Source organism: Cydia pomonella, chromosome 15 (genome assembly GCF_033807575.1).
Source record: "Cydia pomonella isolate Wapato2018A chromosome 15, ilCydPomo1, whole genome shotgun sequence".
Taxonomy (NCBI): domain Eukaryota; kingdom Metazoa; phylum Arthropoda; class Insecta; order Lepidoptera; family Tortricidae; genus Cydia; species Cydia pomonella.
Window position 1 is genome coordinate 7,514,421 of NC_084717.1, and position 23,602 is coordinate 7,538,022.

Genomic DNA, 23,602 nt, shown 5'->3' on the forward strand with positions numbered 1-23,602 from the left:
TAATCGAGGCGATTCTAAAGAGCCAAACTCAATGAATGGGTGCATTTTTGCATTTCTTTATGATAAGGTAACAATAAAACATATTTTTCTCAAAATCTATATTTCATAACAATCTTATAACAATGTGATATCATAATTTTACAAAATATTTGGCATATACCTTACATAAATTTGAAATTGATACAAATAAATTATGACATTCTGATGAAAAACATCATGTCGCAAGAAGACAATGGAAATGATTTGTGATGAATATCTACATGTTATTGTATAAATACGAGCAAATATTGTAAATAACAAACGTACAGGTGCATTCAACGTGCTTTCAACAATCTAGGCTGTGTTAAGGCACTAAGTCTAGGTAAGGCTCTAGTCTATCTTAGTAACATCTAGCTGCCTACGTTTTCGACTTAAATATGTATCATTTAGTCACAACTCTAGCTTTCTAATTCACATACAAACTTTGTTAGTAGTGTTACTCACTAAACATTTAGGCCAAAATAGCGTGGTTTGTTTTTACATACAAAAAATACTCGACTTCGAGGTTAAAGAATTGGTAATCGCTTACTAGTTCGTATGACTGTTAGTTTTTTTTTTCACAAAATACCTAATTTCAATAATTAGTTATTTATGTGAATTAATTTTAATTTGTACTAGAGAAATAGTCATCAAAAATCTGGCAAGTAAGAATGAAATCTTTTGTAAAAATATTAGGCAGGCAAAACTTCGTTTAGTTAAGATAAAATATCATAATCAGGTTCATAAACATCACAGTTTTAAGGCCAAATCGATTTAAGTTATCCTTACTTCTATAAAAATACCTGTGGAGTGGAAAGTAAGGGTATTTGTGACTGTCTGTTTATTCTTATTGCTAATAAAACTGGAATCAACTTACATAGTCGCTAGATAAGTTTTGCAATTGACAAATAAAACTTTGAAAACGTCGGCGTGGGCTAAGGACGATTTACGCATAATTTATACAACATTTTCATTTCATACGAAGTTAGATTTTTTTAATAAATCAATTTAAAAATAAAGTAAATGTTTTCGGGTCAATCATTGTCTATGGAAACATAGTTTTAAAAAGTATATGTGATAGGCCACCTCTTTGTTTCATGTTTGTCTATTATTTTATACTTATCTAGTGACCTATATTTCGAATTAAAAAATATATAATTTTACTAAAATATGTAGATATCGAATACTCCTACAAGAAACAATAATCAGTTAGGGCATATGGTCACTTAAAGCCCTTCCATCTTTACCCGTGGTCGGACGTGGCCCGACTGAAGTTTGATTAAAACTTTTTATCTTAAATTTAGCTGCCACTGAATTTGATGGGCTAGGATACTGGTTCCATAAAAAAAAAATTGTTTTATACAAAGCCCTATAAACACAACATTTGAGATTTTGGGCTCAGCCTTAAGTCTAAATATCGGTTGATATGACCGTTTTGTAAATTTCATTTAATATCAAGTATAAAGTTGAATATAAAAATAAGAAAATAGAAATTTAAAATACTCGTTCCGGAATGTTGAAGATTAATCGACGTTTTTAACTTACGATTACGCATAATATCCACTAATATCGATTTATAATTTAGTAAGTTAAGTACAACAGCAGCCGTCATGCTACTCAATAATACTGATTCATTTTTGTCATCTTTTAAGATACTAATTTTACAAGACACGATTCGGTTAGAATAGAACCTAAATAAGTGTAAAATGCTTGTTTTAAGTCATTAAGGTATGAATATAATATTATAGTGCAAGAAAAAAGTATAACATTCCATATGGGCGTGAGTTATAAAAACGTAATAATATTACTTAACGCTTAAAGGCATACACTAACGCATAAATCTACAACAAACATGTATCCAACAATTGTATGGCATAAAAACACGATAAATATATTTTCAACGATATATCGATTACATGTTCAAGAGAGTAATTAAATAAAAGGAATGTTTTCCATATAGTACATGAATCGGCGATGGAATGATTTCACTGGAAGAAAAGACGCGGAAATTACGTATTTGAAAATTGTAAATACGTTGTCAAGATTAAATTGTTATTTTCAAGCTGCTCAAAGTGCTAAATTTAGGCTACAAGTGGATTTTAGAAAAGAAAGATACAAAGCGAAGTAGAAGAGAAAATATATATGTATCAAATTTTAATAGTACGTTTTTTTTTATGAAATACGTGAATCATGAATCCAAATCTAACTTGATTTCGGACAGTTAGAATCAAGAGTGTTTGAATAGCGAAACGATTATAATTAATTATATCGACTACCAATAGTTTAGTATCGAGTAGATTTCACACTGTTCATGTTTGCACCGTTCTTAACTGAAAATCCACTGTTATAGACAACACTTACCGGTTTTACGAACCACAATTAACGGATTGTTGTTCAACAACAACACAGCTAACAAATCACTTATCTTACAACACAATTTTAGGGTACGTAATTACGATTATACATGTTCTCGGGGCAACAGTCCCTTAGTTGATTGTGTCTATTTGCATTGGAAGTAAATATTTGCGTCTTTCCATTTCAAAAATCTACCTTATACATTTGTATCATAAGGCACCTATTGATGTGGAAAGTCACATTTTAGATTATAAATATATTATGGAAAGTAAACTTATATAGGATACCAACATTTCAGGTCTATACGTAATTCCCGCTTACGATAGCTAAAATTCGTAACGATTATTTTGTACAAAAAACTAAAATTACACTTTGCAAGTTGCTTCGTAACAACTTTGGTTTGTCATGATCGTTGTGGGAACGCTAAATGCAAGGAAGCTGCAAGCTCTACGTCACTTCGATAAAATAAATACGTCTTTTTCGTGTCGAACTGGTGGGCATCTGGTTAGTCGTTAGGAATATCTTAATTACCTGAAAAATAAAATAATAATCAGTTATGTCATACATTGTTTCCGCTTACTATCGATGAGACATTAACATTTAACAAGTTCCTTTGAAATCTAACCTTCATACCTCAAGAGAATCTTGCTAAATATTAATTATTTTCTGAATTGCGAAGCATAAGATATTTATGACACACGAGTTTCGAAAGTTGTGGTCACTGCAGTCATAACGTGTGGCGCCATTTTGAACGGCTGACTGAGTGATGCCATCTTGCCGAGCAAATTGGCTTGGTTGAGGCAAAGTTACACGAGCATGCGGCCACACGAGGCCGAGCGTTTGCCGCGCGAGGAAATTTCCTCGCGAGGCTGCTCGCTCTATGTGGCTCTATGGTATTAAATGTAAATAGACTTCCAAATTATAAGTTAGTGTCATTTTAGGTGCAGTAGAAAATTATGTAATTTTGTTATTGACACATTTACCTATTTTTATAAATCGATTCTTTTCGCGAACGCATAAATTTCATATTTTGTATGTTGTTAGAAATTAGTCTAATAAAGCTTAATACACTCTAAATTTTTGGCTCCATTACTGAAATTCATTCTCGTTTTCGTACCTATAACGTTTAGATTGGTTAGATAATCTGGCGATGAGCAGATTCACACAGACGAGCCACCTCGCGCGGAATTTGCTGCGCGAACTTTAGCTTTTTTTAACATGACGTGGCTTTAATGGGATATCGAAAACTGTGTTTCTTCGACTGATATGCTTGTGTCGTGTATACTCACACGTGGCGGTGGGCCTCGGCGGCGGCGGCATGAGCGGCACGAGCAGCGCGGGCGGGCCGGCGCGGCGCAGGAAGGGGTGCTGCAGCAGGCGCGCGGCCGGCTGGCGCTGCGCCGGGTCTATGCTTGTGTCGTGTATACTCACACGTGGCGGTGGGCCTCGGCGGCGGCGGCATGAGCGGCACGAGCAGCGCGGGCGGGCCGGCGCGGCGCAGGAAGGGGTGCTGCAGCAGGCGCGCGGCCGGCTGGCGCTGCGCCGGGTCTATGCTTGTGTCGTGTATACTCACACGTGGCGGTGGGCCTCGGCGGCGGCGGCATGAGCGGCACGAGCAGCGCGGGCGGGCCGGCGCGGCGCAGGAAGGGGTGCTGCAGCAGGCGCGCGGCCGGCTGGCGCTGCGCCGGGTCTATGCTTGTGTCGTGTATACTCACACGTGGCGGTGGGCCTCGGCGGCGGCGGCATGAGCGGCACGAGCAGCGCGGGCGGGCCGGCGCGGCGCAGGAAGGGGTGCTGCAGCAGGCGCGCGGCCGGCTGGCGCTGCGCCGGGTCTATGCTTGTGTCGTGTATACTCACACGTGGCGGTGGGCCTCGGCGGCGGCGGCATGAGCGGCACGAGCAGCGCGGGCGGGCCGGCGCGGCGCAGGAAGGGGTGCTGCAGCAGGCGCGCGGCCGGCTGGCGCTGCGCCGGGTCTATGCTTGTGTCGTGTATACTCACACGTGGCGGTGGGCCTCGGCGGCGGCGGCATGAGCGGCACGAGCAGCGCGGGCGGGCCGGCGCGGCGCAGGAAGGGGTGCTGCAGCAGGCGCGCGGCCGGCTGGCGCTGCGCCGGGTCTATGCTTGTGTCGTGTATACTCACACGTGGCGGTGGGCCTCGGCGGCGGCGGCATGAGCGGCACGAGCAGCGCGGGCGGGCCGGCGCGGCGCAGGAAGGGGTGCTGCAGCAGGCGCGCGGCCGGCTGGCGCTGCGCCGGGTCTATGCTTGTGTCGTGTATACTCACACGTGGCGGTGGGCCTCGGCGGCGGCGGCATGAGCGGCACGAGCAGCGCGGGCGGGCCGGCGCGGCGCAGGAAGGGGTGCTGCAGCAGGCGCGCGGCCGGCTGGCGCTGCGCCGGGTCTATGCTTGTGTCGTGTATACTCACACGTGGCGGTGGGCCTCGGCGGCGGCGGCATGAGCGGCACGAGCAGCGCGGGCGGGCCGGCGCGGCGCAGGAAGGGGTGCTGCAGCAGGCGCGCGGCCGGCTGGCGCTGCGCCGGGTCTATGCTTGTGTCGTGTATACTCACACGTGGCGGTGGGCCTCGGCGGCGGCGGCATGAGCGGCACGAGCAGCGCGGGCGGGCCGGCGCGGCGCAGGAAGGGGTGCTGCAGCAGGCGCGCGGCCGGCTGGCGCTGCGCCGGGTCTATGCTTGTGTCGTGTATACTCACACGTGGCGGTGGGCCTCGGCGGCGGCGGCATGAGCGGCACGAGCAGCGCGGGCGGGCCGGCGCGGCGCAGGAAGGGGTGCTGCAGCAGGCGCGCGGCCGGCTGGCGCTGCGCCGGGTCTATGCTTGTGTCGTGTATACTCACACGTGGCGGTGGGCCTCGGCGGCGGCGGCATGAGCGGCACGAGCAGCGCGGGCGGGCCGGCGCGGCGCAGGAAGGGGTGCTGCAGCAGGCGCGCGGCCGGCTGGCGCTGCGCCGGGTCTATGCTTGTGTCGTGTATACTCACACGTGGCGGTGGGCCTCGGCGGCGGCGGCATGAGCGGCACGAGCAGCGCGGGCGGGCCGGCGCGGCGCAGGAAGGGGTGCTGCAGCAGGCGCGCGGCCGGCTGGCGCTGCGCCGGGTCTATGCTTGTGTCGTGTATACTCACACGTGGCGGTGGGCCTCGGCGGCGGCGGCATGAGCGGCACGAGCAGCGCGGGCGGGCCGGCGCGGCGCAGGAAGGGGTGCTGCAGCAGGCGCGCGGCCGGCTGGCGCTGCGCCGGGTCTATGCTTGTGTCGTGTATACTCACACGTGGCGGTGGGCCTCGGCGGCGGCGGCATGAGCGGCACGAGCAGCGCGGGCGGGCCGGCGCGGCGCAGGAAGGGGTGCTGCAGCAGGCGCGCGGCCGGCTGGCGCTGCGCCGGGTCTATGCTTGTGTCGTGTATACTCACACGTGGCGGTGGGCCTCGGCGGCGGCGGCATGAGCGGCACGAGCAGCGCGGGCGGGCCGGCGCGGCGCAGGAAGGGGTGCTGCAGCAGGCGCGCGGCCGGCTGGCGCTGCGCCGGGTCTATGCTTGTGTCGTGTATACTCACACGTGGCGGTGGGCCTCGGCGGCGGCGGCATGAGCGGCACGAGCAGCGCGGGCGGGCCGGCGCGGCGCAGGAAGGGGTGCTGCAGCAGGCGCGCGGCCGGCTGGCGCTGCGCCGGGTCGCGCACGAGCGCGCTCTCGATGAAGGCCAGCAGGTCGGCGGGGCAGCGCGCCGCGCCGCGCGGCCGCGGAGGCGGCATGTCGCGGATGCGACGCATCGCCTGCAGGAGAAATATAAGTTTAAATCAAGATCAAGGGTGGATGATTGCACCAATCCCTCTGTCAACGTTAAAACGTTTCCTAAATTTTATTGTATGGAATGTTTTATAATTCACTACTGAGTGAGGTTGATCCGTCTATTAGGGCCGGTTGCACCGACCGGTTGGCGTACTGATCAGCGTCACTCAGCAAAGAACTATGAACCTTCCCATACAATCAAATTTAGCGAACGTTTTAACGGTGACATAAGGTATAAGGTTTTGTGCAACCGACCCTAGTGTGATTGATGCAGCTGGCACTAAGTCGCCTCGCGAAGCTAATTGCGCGAAGCAAATCAGCTATACAGGGTGATTCATGAGACGTGAGCAGGACTAAGCCTACAAAATCAGTAAATGTTAATGAACCGTTCATCATCATATTTAAGTAAAACAATCTCGCTTTATTTCTGTTATTTAACTTTTTGGGATGGACAAATTTGATAATCTACAATCATGGACACCCTACAACACTTAATTAAGAAAGATAAAACCTCTTTAACCGTTATGACAGCAGTTTGATTATGAAGAAAACAAAATGTCACACTTAAGTGAGATACGATTTTTCAAAAGTAACCAGACTCCGATGACATTCAATTTGTCACTTGTTATGGATAAAACAAAGAGGGTGACCATACATGGCGTAAATAAATTAAAACATTTTTTTGAACAGTAAAAAATAAAAGAACGTTATCTCACACATACTGGTACGAAACAGTTGCTTATATTATAACTTACTGAATGCTCAAGCTTGATCCTGCTCACGTCTCCTGAATCACCCTGTATGTATATATATATACCTCACTTTCGGTATGCTCGAAAACGACTCGTTCGCTTGCCGCAAGCAAGTGTTACCGTTACCGCGGACATATTTTATTCGGTGATCTTCAACCCTTTTATCTAAGAGTTGTAAATTCATACATTTGTTTTATCAAAAGCAAAGGAGGATGGGCTAATTGGCCCATTTTACCAATAAGGACAAGCGGTATGTCACCGGATAGATTATTCAAGGATATAAAACTTTTACTATGGAAGGTAGTTTTTTTTTATTATAGGACATTCTTACGCAGATTGACTTAATCCTACGGTAAGCTCAAGAGGGCTGTGTTGTGAGTACACAGACAACGATATATATAATATACAAATACTTAAATACAGAGAAAACACCCATAACTCAGGTACAAATCTGTGCTCATCACACAAATAAATGCCAATACCGGGATTCGCACCCAGGACCAAATCTTGGTACGGAAAAAGTTATCGCCGCAAAAAGTTGTGTGAGTAGAAACGTCTCAGATCATGAAGATTTTGTTAGTGTCGATGATTTTGTGTCACGATATTTTTAGTTTTTCTTATGTTTTTTGCGTAAATTTTTTTTTAACGAGATTTGTCAAGTCACACCTTACAAAAAATGGAGTATTTATCCTTATTGGTTCATGGGCCAGTGTCCATACAAATCTGCCCATCCTCCTTTACTTATATAGTTTGGTAAACCCAAGAAAAAACTATACTCATCTCTTTTTTGGGTGCTAATTCTCTCTATCTAGGTATGTTTGAAATGTATCCCTGGTCAAACTGTATGTCTCTGTTTTAGAAAATGTAACTAATATAATTGGAAAATACACTCAATTTTAAACAACTTATTTTTATTATAAAAATGTGAACGAATATCTAAATAGTTGAAATAATAACTCTGATAATGATCATTTGAATTGAAACTATTACAAACATCTCACTGTTATCAAAATAGTGTTCGTAAAATTTACAGTTCATGTACATTATTACAGATGCCAGGAAACGGCAATTCGTGGATGATACTCGACTTTATCAGACGAAGTGAAACTGACCCGGCAATGAGAGGAATTCCCGTGGAGGCATAATATACAGGGTTGAAAAAATTAAGGGCCCTGGAAGGAAAGTGCCTTAAAACAAGTTAGCACATCAACTTAAAGAAAACATTATTCCGTTTAAAGATTTATTTCTCAAAAGAATAACAATTATTCACTTACTAGCTGTGCCCGCGGCTCCGCCCGCGTGGAATTCGGTGTCTGTTATTAAGCGGCTATTTCGCCCCTAATTTCTCTCCCTCTCCCATGGAGGTGGAACTTGAAGTAAAGTTGACAGATGGATACGCTAGAGGACTATAGTCCAGATAAAATATTTTAAAATTAGGTACCACTTAAACTACACTCCAAAATCAAAAGTTTTTTTCGCGCTTATTCAAATTTTTGAGGTGATTTAAACGACATAAAGTAGTAGGTGTATATCGGACAATACAGTACCATTTTTGTATTTTTACGTGCTTGACTGTACCTATCCAAATCATGTCCATGACAAATATCATCCAAATCGGTCCATGAAAAGGTAAGAAATATACACATAGAAATCCATACTTCCTAACATACTTTCGGATTTAGGCGTAATGTTAGTTAGAAGTAAGATGAGAGGAAAGGAGAATAGATATCAAAATCTTGAGGCCGAGCATTTGCATTTTATTTACAGTTATGTTTATGTATGCACACCCAAATATATACATACAATTATATCTACAGATACATACAAATAAGTAGGTATGTAAAGTATAATTATTTACTTAACATTGACATTTTACAATATTTCTTTGTACACCACATTGTAAGTCTCCCTAGCGGGTATTAGCACGAATAGCTCCGTGCAGCTGGTAACGCGCAAACACGCCACGTAGAGCTGCCCGTGCGAGAAGCAACCCGTGCGCAAGTCCATGCCGGCGGCGCACAATGTCTGCCCCTGCGACTTGTTAAATGGTCATGGAAAAGCAGACGCTCAAGGATAACTGTAGGTGCTTGAAGCGGAACAGGAACTTGCTCAGGATGAGGGGCATGCGCGGGATGAACACGGCTTCTCCGGCGCCGCACCCCATCAGGATCTGCGCCTCGATGAGATTTCGCTGCAGTTGCACTACTTTTAGCCGGGTTCCGTTGCATAACGTGTGCTAGGAATCCTGAAGCACTCGATGAGTTTAGAAACTCCACCGGGTATGTTGTGACGTTGCCTTCATCCAAGACAGTGTTAGAGGAATTATATACTGCATGTTCACCTTCGATTTCCGCGCATTAACTGCCGCTGCCTATTCCTTTTTTTTGCGTGAGTATGGCTCTCTCACAAACCCAAGATTTCTCACGCTGCGTCACCTGTGTCAGGTCTGCGTTCCGAATGAGGTTTTCACGGACGGAAGGAACGATTCTGCATAACGTCTCTGGTAGTCGCGGCTACGTTTGAAATCACGATCGTCGCTAGTTTCGAGCGATCTCACAGATTGTGTCCGATGTCTTTGGGATCGCAACGGAGACTCGCGCTGGCATGCCGTTTCAGCCGAAAGTGAAGCGGCCTGCCTGGCTAGAGCGCCACTGAGTCTCTTACCGTGGTCTTCCTCAGACTCCTGAGACCGTGCCCCTTGTAGCCTTAATGCGTTGCGAGACTTTCGCGAAAGATTTCATTTTTTCGGGAAGGCATTTAAACGCGTATAAAATGCGAGTTCGAAATCGTTTGACATTTACTCCGCAAACGTCAGAGAAAACTGTTTTTGTTTTCAAAGTACCCACCTTCGTGGCCATCATTAGGTGCTTAAAGAAGGCTATACGTATGAATATGGATGCGATATAATTACGATTAGGTATAATTCATGACGGAGAAAATTAATATTTTTTAAAATAATTATGCAGTTATGCGCGTGTTGATTTTACCACTAATTCGTAAGTATTTAAGTAAACTCATTTTTAGTTTACTTGATTACTAAAAGTTTACTCAGTTCCTCAAAAGATGGCACTGTGCAATGTGTGACAATCAATTTACTGTTAAATACAATTAAATTTGTTGATATCCGTACCCCCTCTTCTAAATTTAGAGTTAATGTGGCAAAATCCTTTCTCGGAGGTTTAATTTCAGCTCCATCTGTTAGTTTAGCACTGTCAGTTTAAAAGTTTGCACCTCCTTCAAACCAAAAAAAAAAAACCAAGAAAAGTTTGCACCTTCTTCTTTCCTTTTTTGTAGCGCCATAAGACTCAGGTGCAAGTGCTCGAGTGTAGTGGCTACCCCCCCCTTGAATTTTTTTAGCCTATAACTTGGCCGCGGATTTTCTCGACAGATTAGTAAAGTTTGCATCAAAATCCGTTTAGCCGTTTTCACATGATGCGCGGTTAAATAAACAGACAAACAGAAAAACAGACAAACAGACAAAAATTCTAAAAACTGTTGTAACGTGTTCTGTTATCGATTCTAAGTATCCCCAGCCAACTTTTTTTCGAATATCTTCCATGTACAGACTTTCGACCCTCTTCAGCTTTATTATATGTATAGATGTATAGATAGATAGAAGATATGAGAAAAAACAACAATCTATTACAAATTAAATTAGTGAGCGATAAAAGTAAATACATAAATAATGGTGCCGCGCTAGTAAGTAGTAGAAAAACAATCTAATATAATAAAAGTGGTGTGTGTCAGGTAGAACAAAACATGCAAAAAAAGTTCAAGAAGTGTGGTTGCTATTGCTAGGAGCGTACCGCGCTGCGCGATGCAAGTCGCAGTCAGAATTATTATTTATCAAAAGAAACTAAACTGTATTCATTTTTTTTTATCGCTTGTCCCAGGAATCGAACCAACTAAACATTTAGTCAAGAAACATTACGTCTTACAATCGTTTGTTGAGAAAATATCCAAATCGAATATTTTTATTCAATACTGAATATTTAAGCAATTTTTTTACAATTTTAAGTCAAACAATTTACACCATCGAATTCAGCAAGCATTTTCCGATCCAGCCTTTTTTACTTTTTTATCACTTTTAAGAGGCGTTTTTCTGTTGTTTACTTCAAACAGTTCTCACCGACTCTAAACTTAGCGTTTTTGTTAAAAAACCACAAACAGCTACAAAAGTAAAAACGCCTTAAGCGTGAACTAAATGGTTTTGACGTTTCTTTTTTTTAAATTAAGTAATTGGTCCTATATAAATAACCTAATTTTATTTTTGAAGGAAAAAGTTGCGCCAGAAAAGACCGTTTACCGTCACCAATGACAGATGATGATAACAATGAAACACTGTAGTAGTGGTCGTTCAGGTGCTACAGCTATTGCCTACTTTCCAGCTTGGTTTTAGACCATCTATTGCCATATTTCCAAACAGTGGCGTGAATACACTATTTTCCCTAACCATAGTCCTTGTTCTTACCTGCAAGGGAGGCTCGTTGAAGAACGGTGGTTCCCCGTCAACCATCTCCACCATCATGATGCCGAGCGACCACACGTCCACCTCGGGCCCGTACGGCAACCGCGATATCACTTCGGGCGACATCCAATATGGCGTGCCGACTAGGGATTTACGTTTTGGAAGCTCCTGGAAATAATAATTGAGTTAATATCATCAAAAACATAGACTACTATATAGAATATCTCCGTAATAGCATATTTAGAGCTTTCGCTTTGATTCAGCGATTTATAAGACAGTTTTAGTAATAACAAAGACAAAATAATGCTAAGCTAAGACACGTAAATTAATGTATTGAAGTTGCAATATTGACCACTGGGATAGATGGCGCTAAAAAGTCCGCACATTATGAAGTAACTTGGTTGTGAGGCGCTAATGTTGCATCTACTTCACCGTTCAAAGTTGCGACCAAAATTATTTACAATACTTTACATGTCTCAGTCATTCATTATCCATGGATAGTAAACAACATTTACCCCCTTATTCATAAACATGTACTAAAGTTACGATGCCGCTAATCATCGTTTGTCCCTTTCCATCATACCAATACGTCGGAAAGGGACAAACGATTATTAGCGGCATCGTAACTTTAGTACACGTTTATGAATAAGGGGGTTAAAGTTTACCTGAGAAACTTGAGCACAAAAGCCAAAATCAGATAGTTTGACCCTGCCGTCCGCGGTGAGAAGTATCGAGTCCGACTTAATATCCCGGTGTATCACGCCTTGCCCGTGGAGGAACGCTAGAGCCTGAAAAATAGAAATTAATGTAAATATGTTAACGTACAAAAACGAAAAAATCTTAATCTTTCTTTTTGGGCTCCAACAAAGTCAGGTAATAAAAATCACATGTAATCCACCTGCGGACGCGATATCGCATACGTGTTGACCTTAGAGTTTTTGACATTATCATTAAAAGGCACTTGATAAAAATAATCCTTCCGCTAATCAGAATAGATTTTTTAAAATCTTCGTCGGAATCAGAGGGCTCATACCTTGAGACACTGTTTGGTGACGGTGGCGATTTGCTCCGGGTCCATTCTGGCTCTGGTGACCACGTCGGTGAGCGCCCCGCCGGCCATGTACTCCATCACCACCCATAGCTCGTCGCCGACCAAGTACGACGCGTGCATCTCCACGATGTGCGGGTGCGGGTAGTCGCGCATTATAACCTGACAACAATAACTTATAACTTAGTCAATCAAACTTATCAATGTAGATAGTGAGAAAGGTACTAGGGGTCAGGCAGCCGCCCCGCATAAAGTAGAACGATCAATCAAACAACTTAGTAGATGACGAAAAGACCTGATTGTCACAGATCCTGGTGTTTTTGAGCCCTTTCAACTCAGAATCACTAGCATTAATCCTCAACTAAAAAACTGTCCCAAAAATTTGTATGGATATTGTAGTTTTCACTACGTCACGCAAATACATATATGTGAATATTTTTCATACTAAAACGTGACGTAATGGAACAGACATTTTGAAACACCTTTATTAATGGTAGGATGAATAATAATGCAGTCGATTCTGAGCAGAATGAACCCAAGAATGTCCAGATTTGTAAACTTCAAAAATAATTTATCCAAGTAGGCTTAATAACAAGCACTTTTGACAATGAATCTGGTTTTTAATATTTATTTATTTAAAAAAACGACTCGCTTGTTTTAGCATGGAAAACAGTCGACCGGACAAATCCGGTCCTTTAGAAAACAGTCTCAGAAGATCCTGTCGCTTTATGTAGATTCTACGTCGAGACTCGTTAGCACGATGTAGGAATTGTAATGTACGATACAGCGACATCTAGCGGACGATTGCACCAACTCACCACTTCGTTAAACAGCAGCTCTCGCCGCTGCTGCTTGCGCAGGTTCATCATCTTGACGGCGACGCGGCGGCGCGTGCGGGAGTCGGTGGCGGCGCACACCACGCCGGTGGAGCCCTCGCCGATCTTGCTGAAGCCGGACAGCGTGGAGCGCGGGTCGCCCTCGCTGACTACAAGGCGGAGCGCTGCACGGAACTAAACAAACTTTTTTATTACGATATATTCCCCCCCCGATTTTCTGATGGAAACATTTAATCGGCAAAACCTTTCAAACGACTAAGTAAGATGTACCTCTTAGCAACTATAGCAAGTTTAAAAATGCTTGTAGAACATGAATTTGATTGTGCTATCGTTGGGGTGCTGAAGTGTCTCAAAGTCGATTTGATTCCTTGTCAAAGTTAGCAAACCTACGCCAGAGGTGGTGACCATGCGATTTTCATATAAAATTAAATAACTGTCTGTAACTTATCATTAACATTAACAAACAAAGAAGTATAAACCGAAATCATACACATTTACGATTACAAATTACAAACATTTGATTGTACGCATATTTTATAAACACGGCATTACACCTGCAACAAAGTAATATGACACAAGTGGCGATGTTGAAACGGACATATGCCACAACCTGCCCATTAGCGCAATGCGTTAAATTTAACTAGAAATTATCCAATTTCCTGTACTTAACCACTATTGAGTTTGAAGCACCTTGCAAACCTGTTTTAAATTAATGATACCACATTTTAAACTTAAATGATAATCGGCGAACCTTATATCTTTGCAATAACAACAAATTGTTATTTAACAGTGTAGTAATTCTTATTGATGTAATAGAGGATTTCATATTTTAATAGAAAATGTAACATAAGGGGAGTGTAGAGAGAGTTTTAATGAAAGTAAGACCATGAGTTTTAATTGTTAAGCACTGAGATTTCAAGCTAATTTAGTTGTACTATGAACGTTCTAAAGTAAAATTAAACCTAAATGGTTCAATTCCGCGATGGTACAGTCACTTGTAATAACATCTTACACTCTCTTATTACCCTCTCTATGAATAAAATTGTTTCACATAATTTTGCGCATCTGAGCAAGATATTATAAGTACCTGTTCATGAGTCAACCTCAGCTCGTGCTTGGAGGCTGCGAGCGGCAGGTGCGCCGCGCCCGGTGCGCCCGGCGCGTGCGCAGGTCGCGCGCCGTATGGTTCACCTGTTGGACAAAGCATGGTTGTAATGTATGTTTATATATGTGCAATATGTTAGCAATGCTTTGTAATTTTAATCACATATAAGTAGTAGTAGAAACGTAAGTAGTAGTAGTAGACAACAGGATGAACAAAGAGTGCACGTAACGGAGATGAAGATGTTACGCTGGTCGGGAGGAGTTACAAGGCTGGACAAAATAAAAAACACGCATATAAGAGGCACTTTTAAAGTCGCGGACATTCGGAACAAAATGCGCGAAAGCAGATTGCGATGGTTTGGCCATGTTCAACGCCGTTGCGATGACCATATTACAAAGAGTGTAACCACCGAAGGCACTTTTCAGGAGCTATCGGACCGGGTAAAATCACCAGATCCGGACCGGATCCGGTAAAATAAAAATAGGCCTTGGATACAGCACGCGCTGTGCATTTTAGATGAGGAAAAGCGACGGATGAGAGGTATGAAGTTGAACAGAACAAAAAACGAATGAACACGTTTAAATTTAGTGAGATAAAAATATATTTATTATGACGATATGACTGGGAACAGGAGAGAATTTCTTCTTCTATCATGTTGGTGGCACACAAATCCTGTAATAGAAATGCCATGGAAGGCATTTGTAATTTATGCTAAACAGAAGGTTAATTTATTATTAGGTTTATTGATAATCTTTAGTTTACTCCGATTATATATATATATGATAAAATATAGATTCTTTTCTATTCAAATTTAAGAGAGAATCTTTTGTCTTTACAATTTCATCCAATCTTATGCAATTTCTTTCATCTTCTGGTAGGTGCTTTTTTTTTATTCATCCCCCGATGGTTTTAATCCTACACTCCATTATTTTTGCATGAGATCGTCGCGTCGTATTTCGTTCCCTATAATTTGCCCTCTATCCCTAAAAATATTTTTTTTTAAATCATACAGTCTAATACTTTTTCGCACAAAAAAAATGAGAGCATGATAATATTGGAGCGCATTTAATATAATTTTGATTAAAAGTAAAATATCTTCTTTTGTTACTAGAATGGATGTCAACGTTACAACGAATCGGGCCGGATCCCGTGATAGGGATTTCAAACCGGATTGAAAATCGATTGATTTTCATTCGTTTGCAATCCTTATTCACAGACCTTGCAATGGATCAAATATTTTTAATGCATTGCCAACTATCAATCAATCAAATGCTCAAAATGCTGCAATGTAAAAATCACATGCAACATGTTGGAAGGTGAGTAGTCTGACCAAGATAAGTTGGCAGCGATTTTGATAACCCAGACGGTACAAGTGTCAAGTAAACGTCATAATTTTATAGAAGTTTGACATTTAAAATAACCCGTGCACCATCTGTGCTATCAAAATTGCTGCCAACTTATCTTGGTTTGGCTCTAGAGCCCTTTATTGGGTAAAAATTAAAATAATTATACTAGTTTGAATGTTACTAAGACAATGAGAAGATTTAATGTAATAAATTGACATTAATTATTAAATTGTTAAATAATAAAACTCGGCAGTTAATTACCACTTGAGATATCAAATAGGTGGGTCCACACAGAGCAAGCGAGCGAGCACGTATGAGCGGGGCAATGTTCTAGCGCACAAACCGGCCAGTGTAGACGTGCGTCGGCCGACGCGGCGCGTGCGTTTTTCTCGCCCGAGCGCATGGCCTCAGCCGAGGCCATGCCTACACTGGCCGGTTTGTGCGTGAGGAAATTGCCTCATGCGTATGCTCACTCTGTGTGAACCCAGCTATTAAGGTTAAATTTGGAGCAAACATAATCTCTCATTAATTGTCATTTTAGTTTCGACAGTTGATAAGATAAAGGTAAACAAATTCAGCCTACTTAATGAAATAATGATAAGTTTACCATGCCATGAAGCAGTGGAGTCTAACTTAAATTATACACCATAGGGGTGGTAGAACAGCTAGGTAACAAACCACCAACCACATATATATACCATATACCAGAGATACCAACTCTGTTGCATACCTGTTCTACCATTATGGTGAAAATATTGCCCTAGTTTTGGGTCCAATGTTTTAAAGGACATGTGTTGGATTGATCCACTGTAATACTCCTAAATGATTGATATAATAAATAATATTCCTTACCCATATTGACATTATTTCCATTGAGCCCTCGGTGCATGCTACTGTGTGACATCTGCTTCGGTGGGTGGTTGTGTTGATAAGGTACATTGGCATTCTGCACATTCTGGTAGGTCATAGTAGCGTGGTGGTTATCATTCAGCTCGGACACAGGCCTGACTGTGGCCTCATGGGTGTGCTGAGCCCACTCCGTAGGTGACTCAGCTATCGGCTTATTCAGAGTATAATTGCTGTGTTCTCTTCGTAAACTGGGGTACTGTGTTGGGGCTGGTGGTACAGGTGGGGACTCTTCAGGAACTGCTGGTGGAACATTAGGCTGGTTCCGGAAATCCCTTCTTATTCTAGGAGGACTACTACTTCTCAATGAATTTGATCTTGCAACATTTGATGTTTTGGGCAATATAACACCATTTTGCACAGGTTGTACTGGAAGGTTTGGTAGCACTTGTGATGGAGTGGAAATTAGAGAGGATACAGAGGCAGTTCTGTGGTCACCTCTTACTATGGTTTTTAAGTCTAGGATTTCCGTGGGGGTAATTTCTGAAGGATCTACCATTGGCAGTGGTCTGTTTGTTGATTTAAGTATCTGCAAAATATAAATTTTGATTAATTATGATCTGTATGGAATGTAATAAGTACATATTTAAAATATTAAGATATGTATACTGTTTTACCTGATTGTTTCCAACAAGAGATGCCCACTGTAGTGGTAGACCAACAAATTTGCCCTCTCGTCTATCAAAGCCAGTATGGACTCTGTGTTCAAAATTACTGGGTGGTGAAATAAGAGGCTTCTTCTTTTTCTTAGAAAACATACTGCTCATTTATATTGCTGCAATAAAGTTTGTTTATTTGACCAAACACGTCAATCGAAGACTCTAATCGAAGCTCTCCAAGCGTGTTTACTTTTCATTAGACTCGGTAATAACAGAAAGCACCGGAAATACTTTATGTAACGAGAAAAAGAAAGCTGGAAAATAGCGTAGCAATACTTTCTAGATCAGGTGCGTAAACAATCGATTACTATTCATGTACAACCAGATGAGCTATTGTACGGAAACAATGACCACAAGTGTATGTCAATACGAACCTCAGATATCCTAAATACTTGCACACTTTGTTGCTTGGTGAACACAAACTGAATACCAAATAGTCTACTCCATGGAAACCATGACATTCTTAGCGGCCATGTCGTTGCGTATCAAACAAATTGAATTAACGGGCTATAGACGGACTTTATTTATATTAACGTTTCACTGTGGAAATGCTTGATTTACATAAAAACATGACTCTTGTGATAACTATTAAAATTCACGTCGTTCTATCACCCAACCAAAACTGTCACGCAAAACCTCACAAAACGCAAAAAAGCGCATTCCGGGCTAGAGTTGTACTTACTCATCTTGAACCGGTTTTTCTGTCTATAGATTCTTGAACGCATTGTGGACACGATCGTGCCCAGAATTCTCCACTTTGTGGAAAAGTCTAATAAGGGTGATTGTTATGCTAAATTATGCCTTAATTTTATGAGGTTAAAGTGAGGTTTAGTTCAGTGTTTTACAATGGTATTACATTTAAGGATGACCATAGAGGTTCAATAATATAGAGATGAAATGGGGGGGGGGGGGGCAGAAACCGAACGAGATGCACTTATGGAACTTTAAGTAGTAGTAGCAGAGAAAGCGCTAACATAGTTTGTCTTTGTCAGTCTCATTTTTTTTTAATCCCCTCCGCAAAATTTAGTATGCTTTATAGTGGGCAACAAACAAACCGACCAAATTACGTAGTTTGTTTTGGTATGTTGTCGGGAATGTTATAACGTGGTTTTAATTTTGTCGCATTGCGTATGTTCCGTCCCTCACGGGCGCACGGGTACAGCGCATCTGCCATCTATGAGAGTCAAAGAGCATATAATCACTACGTTCTAATCAGGCTGACGCAACTAGGAACAAAATAAGTTTTGTATAGAACTTGTTTCGCAAATCTTTGCCAACGAAGAAAAATAAAACGTCAGTGCTATTTATTCTGTCAAGTTTACATCAAGTCAACTGTCAGCCTAATTGTTTTGTTTGTTATGAAGGCTTCAATGTTTTGTTCGGGTATTTCGTGCAATTTCTTTATTATTTAGTGAAAATATCGAAAATAGTGAACCGTGATCAGAGTAAAGAACAAGTTTGTTACAATGCCACCGAGAAAACGGTTTACTAAGTGTGAAATATGTGGCAAGCGAGCCACTCGACAAAATCACGAAAAAAGGGATTTTATGGCGAAATTTCCCTTGGATAAAGACCGGTACGTATTGCTTTAGATACTTTTGACCTTATTTTGGTGCAGCAGGCTTTAAACACATAGAAAATTTGATATTTTATATTATTTTTAGTTGTGAACTAGGGATGTACTAAAACTATCGATAATTGTATGTTTATTTGTATATCAGTGTAAGTAATTAAATAAAATATGTGAAGTTTCCTGAGAACTTGCATGCAATATGACACAAAATTAATTCGTCGAAGATTTTCAGTGGAAAATTATCTATCATCTATGCATTAATGGTCATTATTTAACATATTTTTTTTAATCTAGTCATTATTTAATATATTAATCTGAAATGTAAGTAAATTAATCTCTCTTTTTGTGATCAATAAAAAATATTATACGACATTATTACACAAATTGACTTAATCCCATAGGAAGCTCAATAAGACATGTGTTGTGGGTACTTAGACAACGATATATACATATAAATACATAGAAAACACACATGACACAAATATGCATGGTCATCACATAAATAAATGTCCGTACCAGGATTTGAACCTGGGACCATCGGCTTCATAGGCAGGGTTACTGCCCACTTGCCCAGTAGGCCAGACCGGTTCTCATGATTAACAGACATATAAATACATAAAAAGTTAGAGCATTTATAAACGGCTGTTGATAATTGGATGCCAAAAAACATGATTTATAGATGCATATTAGCGCTAAATAATCAGTTGATCATCTCATTAGCAAACACTTGGAATATAAACTGTACATAACCAAGGCTGTATGTTTTCAGATGCAGGCAGTGGGTTAAATTTGTTGGTAGCGAAGACCTGATACATCTTCCCATAGAAAAGTTACATTTATTGAAACATGTATCTGCAGATCATTTTGAAAATAGTGCTTTTAATAAAAAAAAATAAGAAAAAAAATAGTGAAGGATTTTATAATTACATTCTGAGTGTAACGAGGTATTCTAAAATAGAATCCTAGCGTAGTGAGGGATTCAAGTGTTAACGCCTATGGGTGGTATTCCACCTATGCAATTTCTTTGTCCAATGTGTATTGCGTCTCACATTTTGATTAATGACAGAGTGAGACGCAATGACATTGGACCAAGAAATTGGATAGGTGGAATACCACCCTAATGTGGAAATATTTTTGCTACCACGTGATAAATTTACATACTGCTTTTCACATCACCTATGAGGAAATTATTATGGTACAAATAAATAAATAAATTTAATTAATGGTAAATAAATTAAATAATTTAACCTAAGAAGTATGCAAAAAGAGGAAAAAAAGTGATCCCTCCTAGTAGGGAAAAAAAGTGCTACTTTGATCCTTCCTAGTGGTGAAGAACAAAAAGGTGTTCTAAAAAAAATCGAGTCCACATTAAGCTCGACCACGTATTAGTCCACTCATTTCAATTTCAATTTCATAGAACTATCCACTATATAACATACAACTTAAATGTGGACTCGATCCTAACTTGATTTCGAGTACAAAATTTGTAGACAAGAGTCTATATTTCAACCCTCCCCATTTTATCGATATCGATAAGAAACGCAAGCGTGTAGCGTACTACACTATTTAAATTGCTTATGTTGGTACTATGGTTCTTTGACAGTTCTTTGTTGTACATTTTGGTAATGATTTGCGAAACAAAGGGATTCCACTCGCTAGTATGGAAGTCCCGTCTCTTAAAACGTAGTGATTATATGCTCTTTGGTTCTAATGAGAGTGACAATGACAGATGAAGATACTATAAAAGCATGTTTGATTGGATTAAATTATAAATTATTTCCAATTGCAGTAGCAATATTAATATTCGAAAATGAAAGAAAAACGGAAGAAGGATAAGCACAAGAAGAAAAGTAAACATAAGGATAAACGTGAACGAAAGCGTCATAGCGTAAGTAGTCCGATACAATTACGAATAATAAACTTACTAAATCAAAAGAATAGTTATTTATACATTTAGTCTCTGATTTTATTACAGTCCACTAGTTCCAGCAGCTCTGGTGAGGATGAATGGGTGGAAAAACAGCCCGCACCTAACCAAAGTACTGGTGAACGAGAAGATTGGATGGCCATGACAGGTATGATGAAAACATACACTAAGGATGATATAAGGAAGCCAAAACAAGAAGAGAAAAAACACATTGATTCGTACAACCCAGCAACTAGCAGTAGAGAACTCAACCCCTATTGGAAAGATGGTGGTGGAGGCTTACCACAAACTCCTGAGAGTTTCCGGAAATCTAGACAATTTCTCAAACCTGAATCAACAGATCTATATTCTAGATCTTCTAGTTCAAAAGAATCCTACACTGATACAGATTACAAAAGAAAAAGTTGCAGTTACAGTAGCTCTTATAGTCACAAGTCTGGTGGTTGGAGAAAAGAATCCAAAAGAGATGAACATAGGGATTCAAAAGAGGAAAATAGGAGTAGCTCAAGAGATGAAAGTAGAAGAGATTCTGAAGATTACTACAGAAAGGGCTCGAGAGATGACTACAGAAGGGACTCAAGAGATGACAACAAAAGGGACTCAAGAGATGATTATAGAAAAGAGTCACGGGATGGACACAAAAAAGATTCAATGCATAGAAGAAATGACAACAGTTGTAATGAAAGGGAGAACAAAATAAGAGATTTTAGAGATCAATCCCCTGAAAATAAAGACAAAGAATCAAATCCTGTGGAACTGAAGCAAGATTCTAAACAGGATTCACTTTATTTAAGTGATGAAAAACTGAACAAGTTAGCTGCAAAAATTGTAAAAGCAGAAATTATAGGAAACACAATTTTAGTTACTGAACTTAAAGCTAAACTTGAAGCAGCAAGAGAATACAGGAAACAGAATCCAGATGCAGGCAAAGAGGAGGAGGAGGATGATAGAGTAATGCTGATGTCTACTAACAGTATGGGTAATAGTAGACCTTTGACCAAAGGGTCAAGTGGGGACCCTAGGAGTAAAGGGGGGAAGAGAAAGGCTGAAACACATGTTTCTGGAGAAAGGACTAAGTACTTTGGGAATGATGACAAGTATAATCTTAAGCAAATGGTGAGTGTCAAAATAGATATTCTCTTTTTTTCGAAGTCTACTATAGTATTTTAAAAATTAGATTTAGATTGCACTGACATTATTGAAAATGACAAGATATTTTGTATAAATACTGACCATACCTAACATTTTCTTATTTTTTGTTATTAAAAAAATATAATTATTAAAGCTTTATTTGTTCTACAGTCAGATTATTGTTATTATGTTTATTTTTTTAACTTTGATTTGGGGCTGACAGCAGATCCCATCTGCTGGGTGAAAGCCTCCTCACTTTTTCTCCACTCATCCCTGTCTTGGACTTTTTGGAGCCAGTCTTTTCCTGCGACGGAGGAGATGTCTTCTATCCACTTCTTTTTGGGCCTTCTTCGGAGCCTCCATCCTGCAGGTCCGGTCCATTTTGTTGCTACTAATGTCCATCTTTTGTCTTTATATCTGGATACATGACCTGCCCATTGCCATTTTAGATGAAGAGCTTGTTGAAGAGTGTCTGTAAGTTTGGTCTTTTGACATATTATTTAGCTTCTAATTTCCTGTATTTTATTTTTATTACTTCAGTTCCAAGAAGAGAAATATGGTGACAATTATAATGAAGATGCAGAGCTCGCTAAAATTGCATCCAAACACAAGAATCCAAATGATGATCTGGAAGATATATTCACCGACGAGATATCCAAAAACAGGAGTGAAGCTAGGGAGACTGAGAGAGAGAAACAGAGAGCTATTCAAATGCATAGCAAGATGGAGAGATCTCTGGAAGGATGTGAATATTGCCTGGATTCTAAGAACATGTTGAAACATCTTATGGTTAGCTGCGGGACTAAGGTGTACTTAGCATTGCCTGCAAAGAAGTCACTCGTGAAAGGGCAGTGCATTATAACTACAATACAGCATTCCACATGCGTTACTGCTGTTGATGAAGATGTTTGGGAGGAAATCATGGTGAGATTTAATTGTAAAATAACAACCTTTTATGGTTTTTGATAGGTATTGAGCTCAAGCTTAGTATTTGTGAGCATTTAAACTACTTATTATGAATTCAAGATAAAAAAACAAACATATTTGTTGCCAGTTGACCTGTGATATTCATATCTTTTATTGTTTTTCAGAATTACAGACAAGCTCTCACAAAATTCTTCAACTCCCAAGACAAAGATGTTGTGTTCTTCGAAACAGCAACAAGGCTACATAAATTCCCACATTTGGTCATAAATTGCATACCATTGCCAAGAGATGTAGGAGACATGGCATCAATCTACTTCAAGAAAGCACTTCTGGAATGTGAAGCAGAATGGTCCGTCAATAAGAAAGTTGTGGAATTAAAGGGGAAAAATATAAGGAAAGGTGTTCCTAAAGGGCTACCATATTTTTGGGTTGATTTCGCCATGGATCCTGGCTTTGCCCATGTTATAGAAGATCAGCAGCTGTTTCCAAGAAATTTTGCAGAGGTAATTGTTGTTTATGACTTCAAAGAACTGAAATTGTTGAGCAATATTGTGCAACTACAGAAAATGTATAAAATTGCTATAATACTTCTTTTTCTTTTACAGGAAATAATTGGGGGTATTCTAGACCTGGACCACTACTTATGGAAAAATCCTAAAAGGGAACCAAGTAATGAACAAAGGCAAAAAGTGCTAGAATTCTCAAGAGATTGGAAACCATTTGATATAGTTAGTAAGAATAAAGTGTGACAGAGTAT

At 40.9% G+C, this 23,602-nt stretch overlaps 3 protein-coding genes across 4 annotated transcripts; 1 reads left to right on the forward strand and 2 right to left on the reverse strand.

Annotated features, from left to right (window-relative positions):
• Window positions 1–83: 83 nt before the first annotated feature.
• Window positions 84–17,935, reverse strand: LOC133525679 (serine/threonine-protein kinase PAK mbt-like). 2 transcript variants are annotated; one of them, XM_061862014.1, is made up of 10 exons: window positions 17,662–17,935; window positions 17,246–17,403; window positions 16,575–17,157; window positions 14,359–14,462; window positions 13,254–13,445; window positions 12,421–12,597; window positions 12,053–12,175; window positions 11,391–11,555; window positions 5,509–6,151; window positions 84–2,904 (listed from the first exon to the last, which is right to left on the reverse strand). In XM_061862014.1, the coding sequence occupies exons 2-9, from the start codon at window positions 17,393–17,395 to the stop codon at window positions 5,789–5,791; spliced, it is 1,857 nt and encodes a 618-aa protein (XP_061717998.1). In that variant the 5' UTR covers window positions 17,396–17,403; window positions 17,662–17,935; the 3' UTR covers window positions 84–2,904; window positions 5,509–5,788. The 2 variants fall into 2 exon arrangements, with proteins under 2 accessions (XP_061717998.1, XP_061717997.1); XM_061862013.1 differs by having other exon boundaries at window positions 3,663–6,151.
• On the reverse strand, window positions 2,897–5,681 carry LOC133525857 (basic proline-rich protein-like). The gene is made up of 7 exons (XM_061862263.1): window positions 5,509–5,681; window positions 5,083–5,472; window positions 4,657–5,046; window positions 4,231–4,620; window positions 3,949–4,194; window positions 3,663–3,910; window positions 2,897–2,904 (listed from the first exon to the last, which is right to left on the reverse strand). Exons 1-7 carry the CDS (start codon window positions 5,679–5,681, stop codon window positions 2,897–2,899), a joined length of 1,845 nt encoding a protein of 614 aa, XP_061718247.1.
• A 2,635-nt stretch (window positions 17,936–20,570) lies between the features above and the next one.
• On the forward strand, window positions 20,571–23,601 carry LOC133525681 (CWF19-like protein 2 homolog). Its single transcript, XM_061862016.1, has 5 exons — window positions 20,571–20,748; window positions 20,836–21,903; window positions 22,459–22,842; window positions 23,010–23,348; window positions 23,451–23,601. The coding sequence occupies exons 1-5, from the start codon at window positions 20,671–20,673 to the stop codon at window positions 23,592–23,594; spliced, it is 2,013 nt and encodes a 670-aa protein (XP_061718000.1). The 5' UTR covers window positions 20,571–20,670; the 3' UTR covers window positions 23,595–23,601.
• The last annotated feature ends 1 nt before the right edge of the window (window position 23,602 follows it).

Excerpts from the sequence above, each read along its gene's own strand:
- LOC133525681 (XM_061862016.1), top strand. The coding sequence starts at position 20,671 with ATGAAAGAAAAACGGAAGAAGGATAAGCACAAGAAGAAAAGTAAACAT. Across the intron at positions 20,749-20,835 it reads GTGAACGAAAGCGTCATAGC|TCCACTAGTTCCAGCAGCTC; the intron begins GTAAGTAGTCCG and ends ATTTTATTACAG. Across the intron at positions 22,843-23,009 it reads ATGTTTGGGAGGAAATCATG|AATTACAGACAAGCTCTCAC; the intron begins GTGAGATTTAAT and ends ATTGTTTTTCAG.
- LOC133525857 (XM_061862263.1), bottom strand. The coding sequence starts at position 5,681 with ATGCCGCCGCCGCCGAGGCCCACCGCCACGTGTGAGTATACACGACAC. Across the intron at positions 4,195-4,230 it reads GCCGAGGCCCACCGCCACGT|CGCCAGCCGGCCGCGCGCCT; the intron begins GTGAGTATACAC and ends GACCCGGCGCAG. Across the intron at positions 3,911-3,948 it reads CCGCCGAGGCCCACCGCCAC|CGCCAGCCGGCCGCGCGCCT; the intron begins GTGTGAGTATAC and ends GACCCGGCGCAG.
- LOC133525679 (XM_061862014.1), bottom strand. The coding sequence starts at position 17,395 with ATGAGCAGTATGTTTTCTAAGAAAAAGAAGAAGCCTCTTATTTCACCA. Across the intron at positions 17,158-17,245 it reads CTCTTGTTGGAAACAATCAG|ATACTTAAATCAACAAACAG; the intron begins GTAAAACAGTAT and ends TATATTTTGCAG. Across the intron at positions 6,152-11,390 it reads TCAACGAGCCTCCCTTGCAG|GCGATGCGTCGCATCCGCGA; the intron begins GTAAGAACAAGG and ends TTTCTCCTGCAG.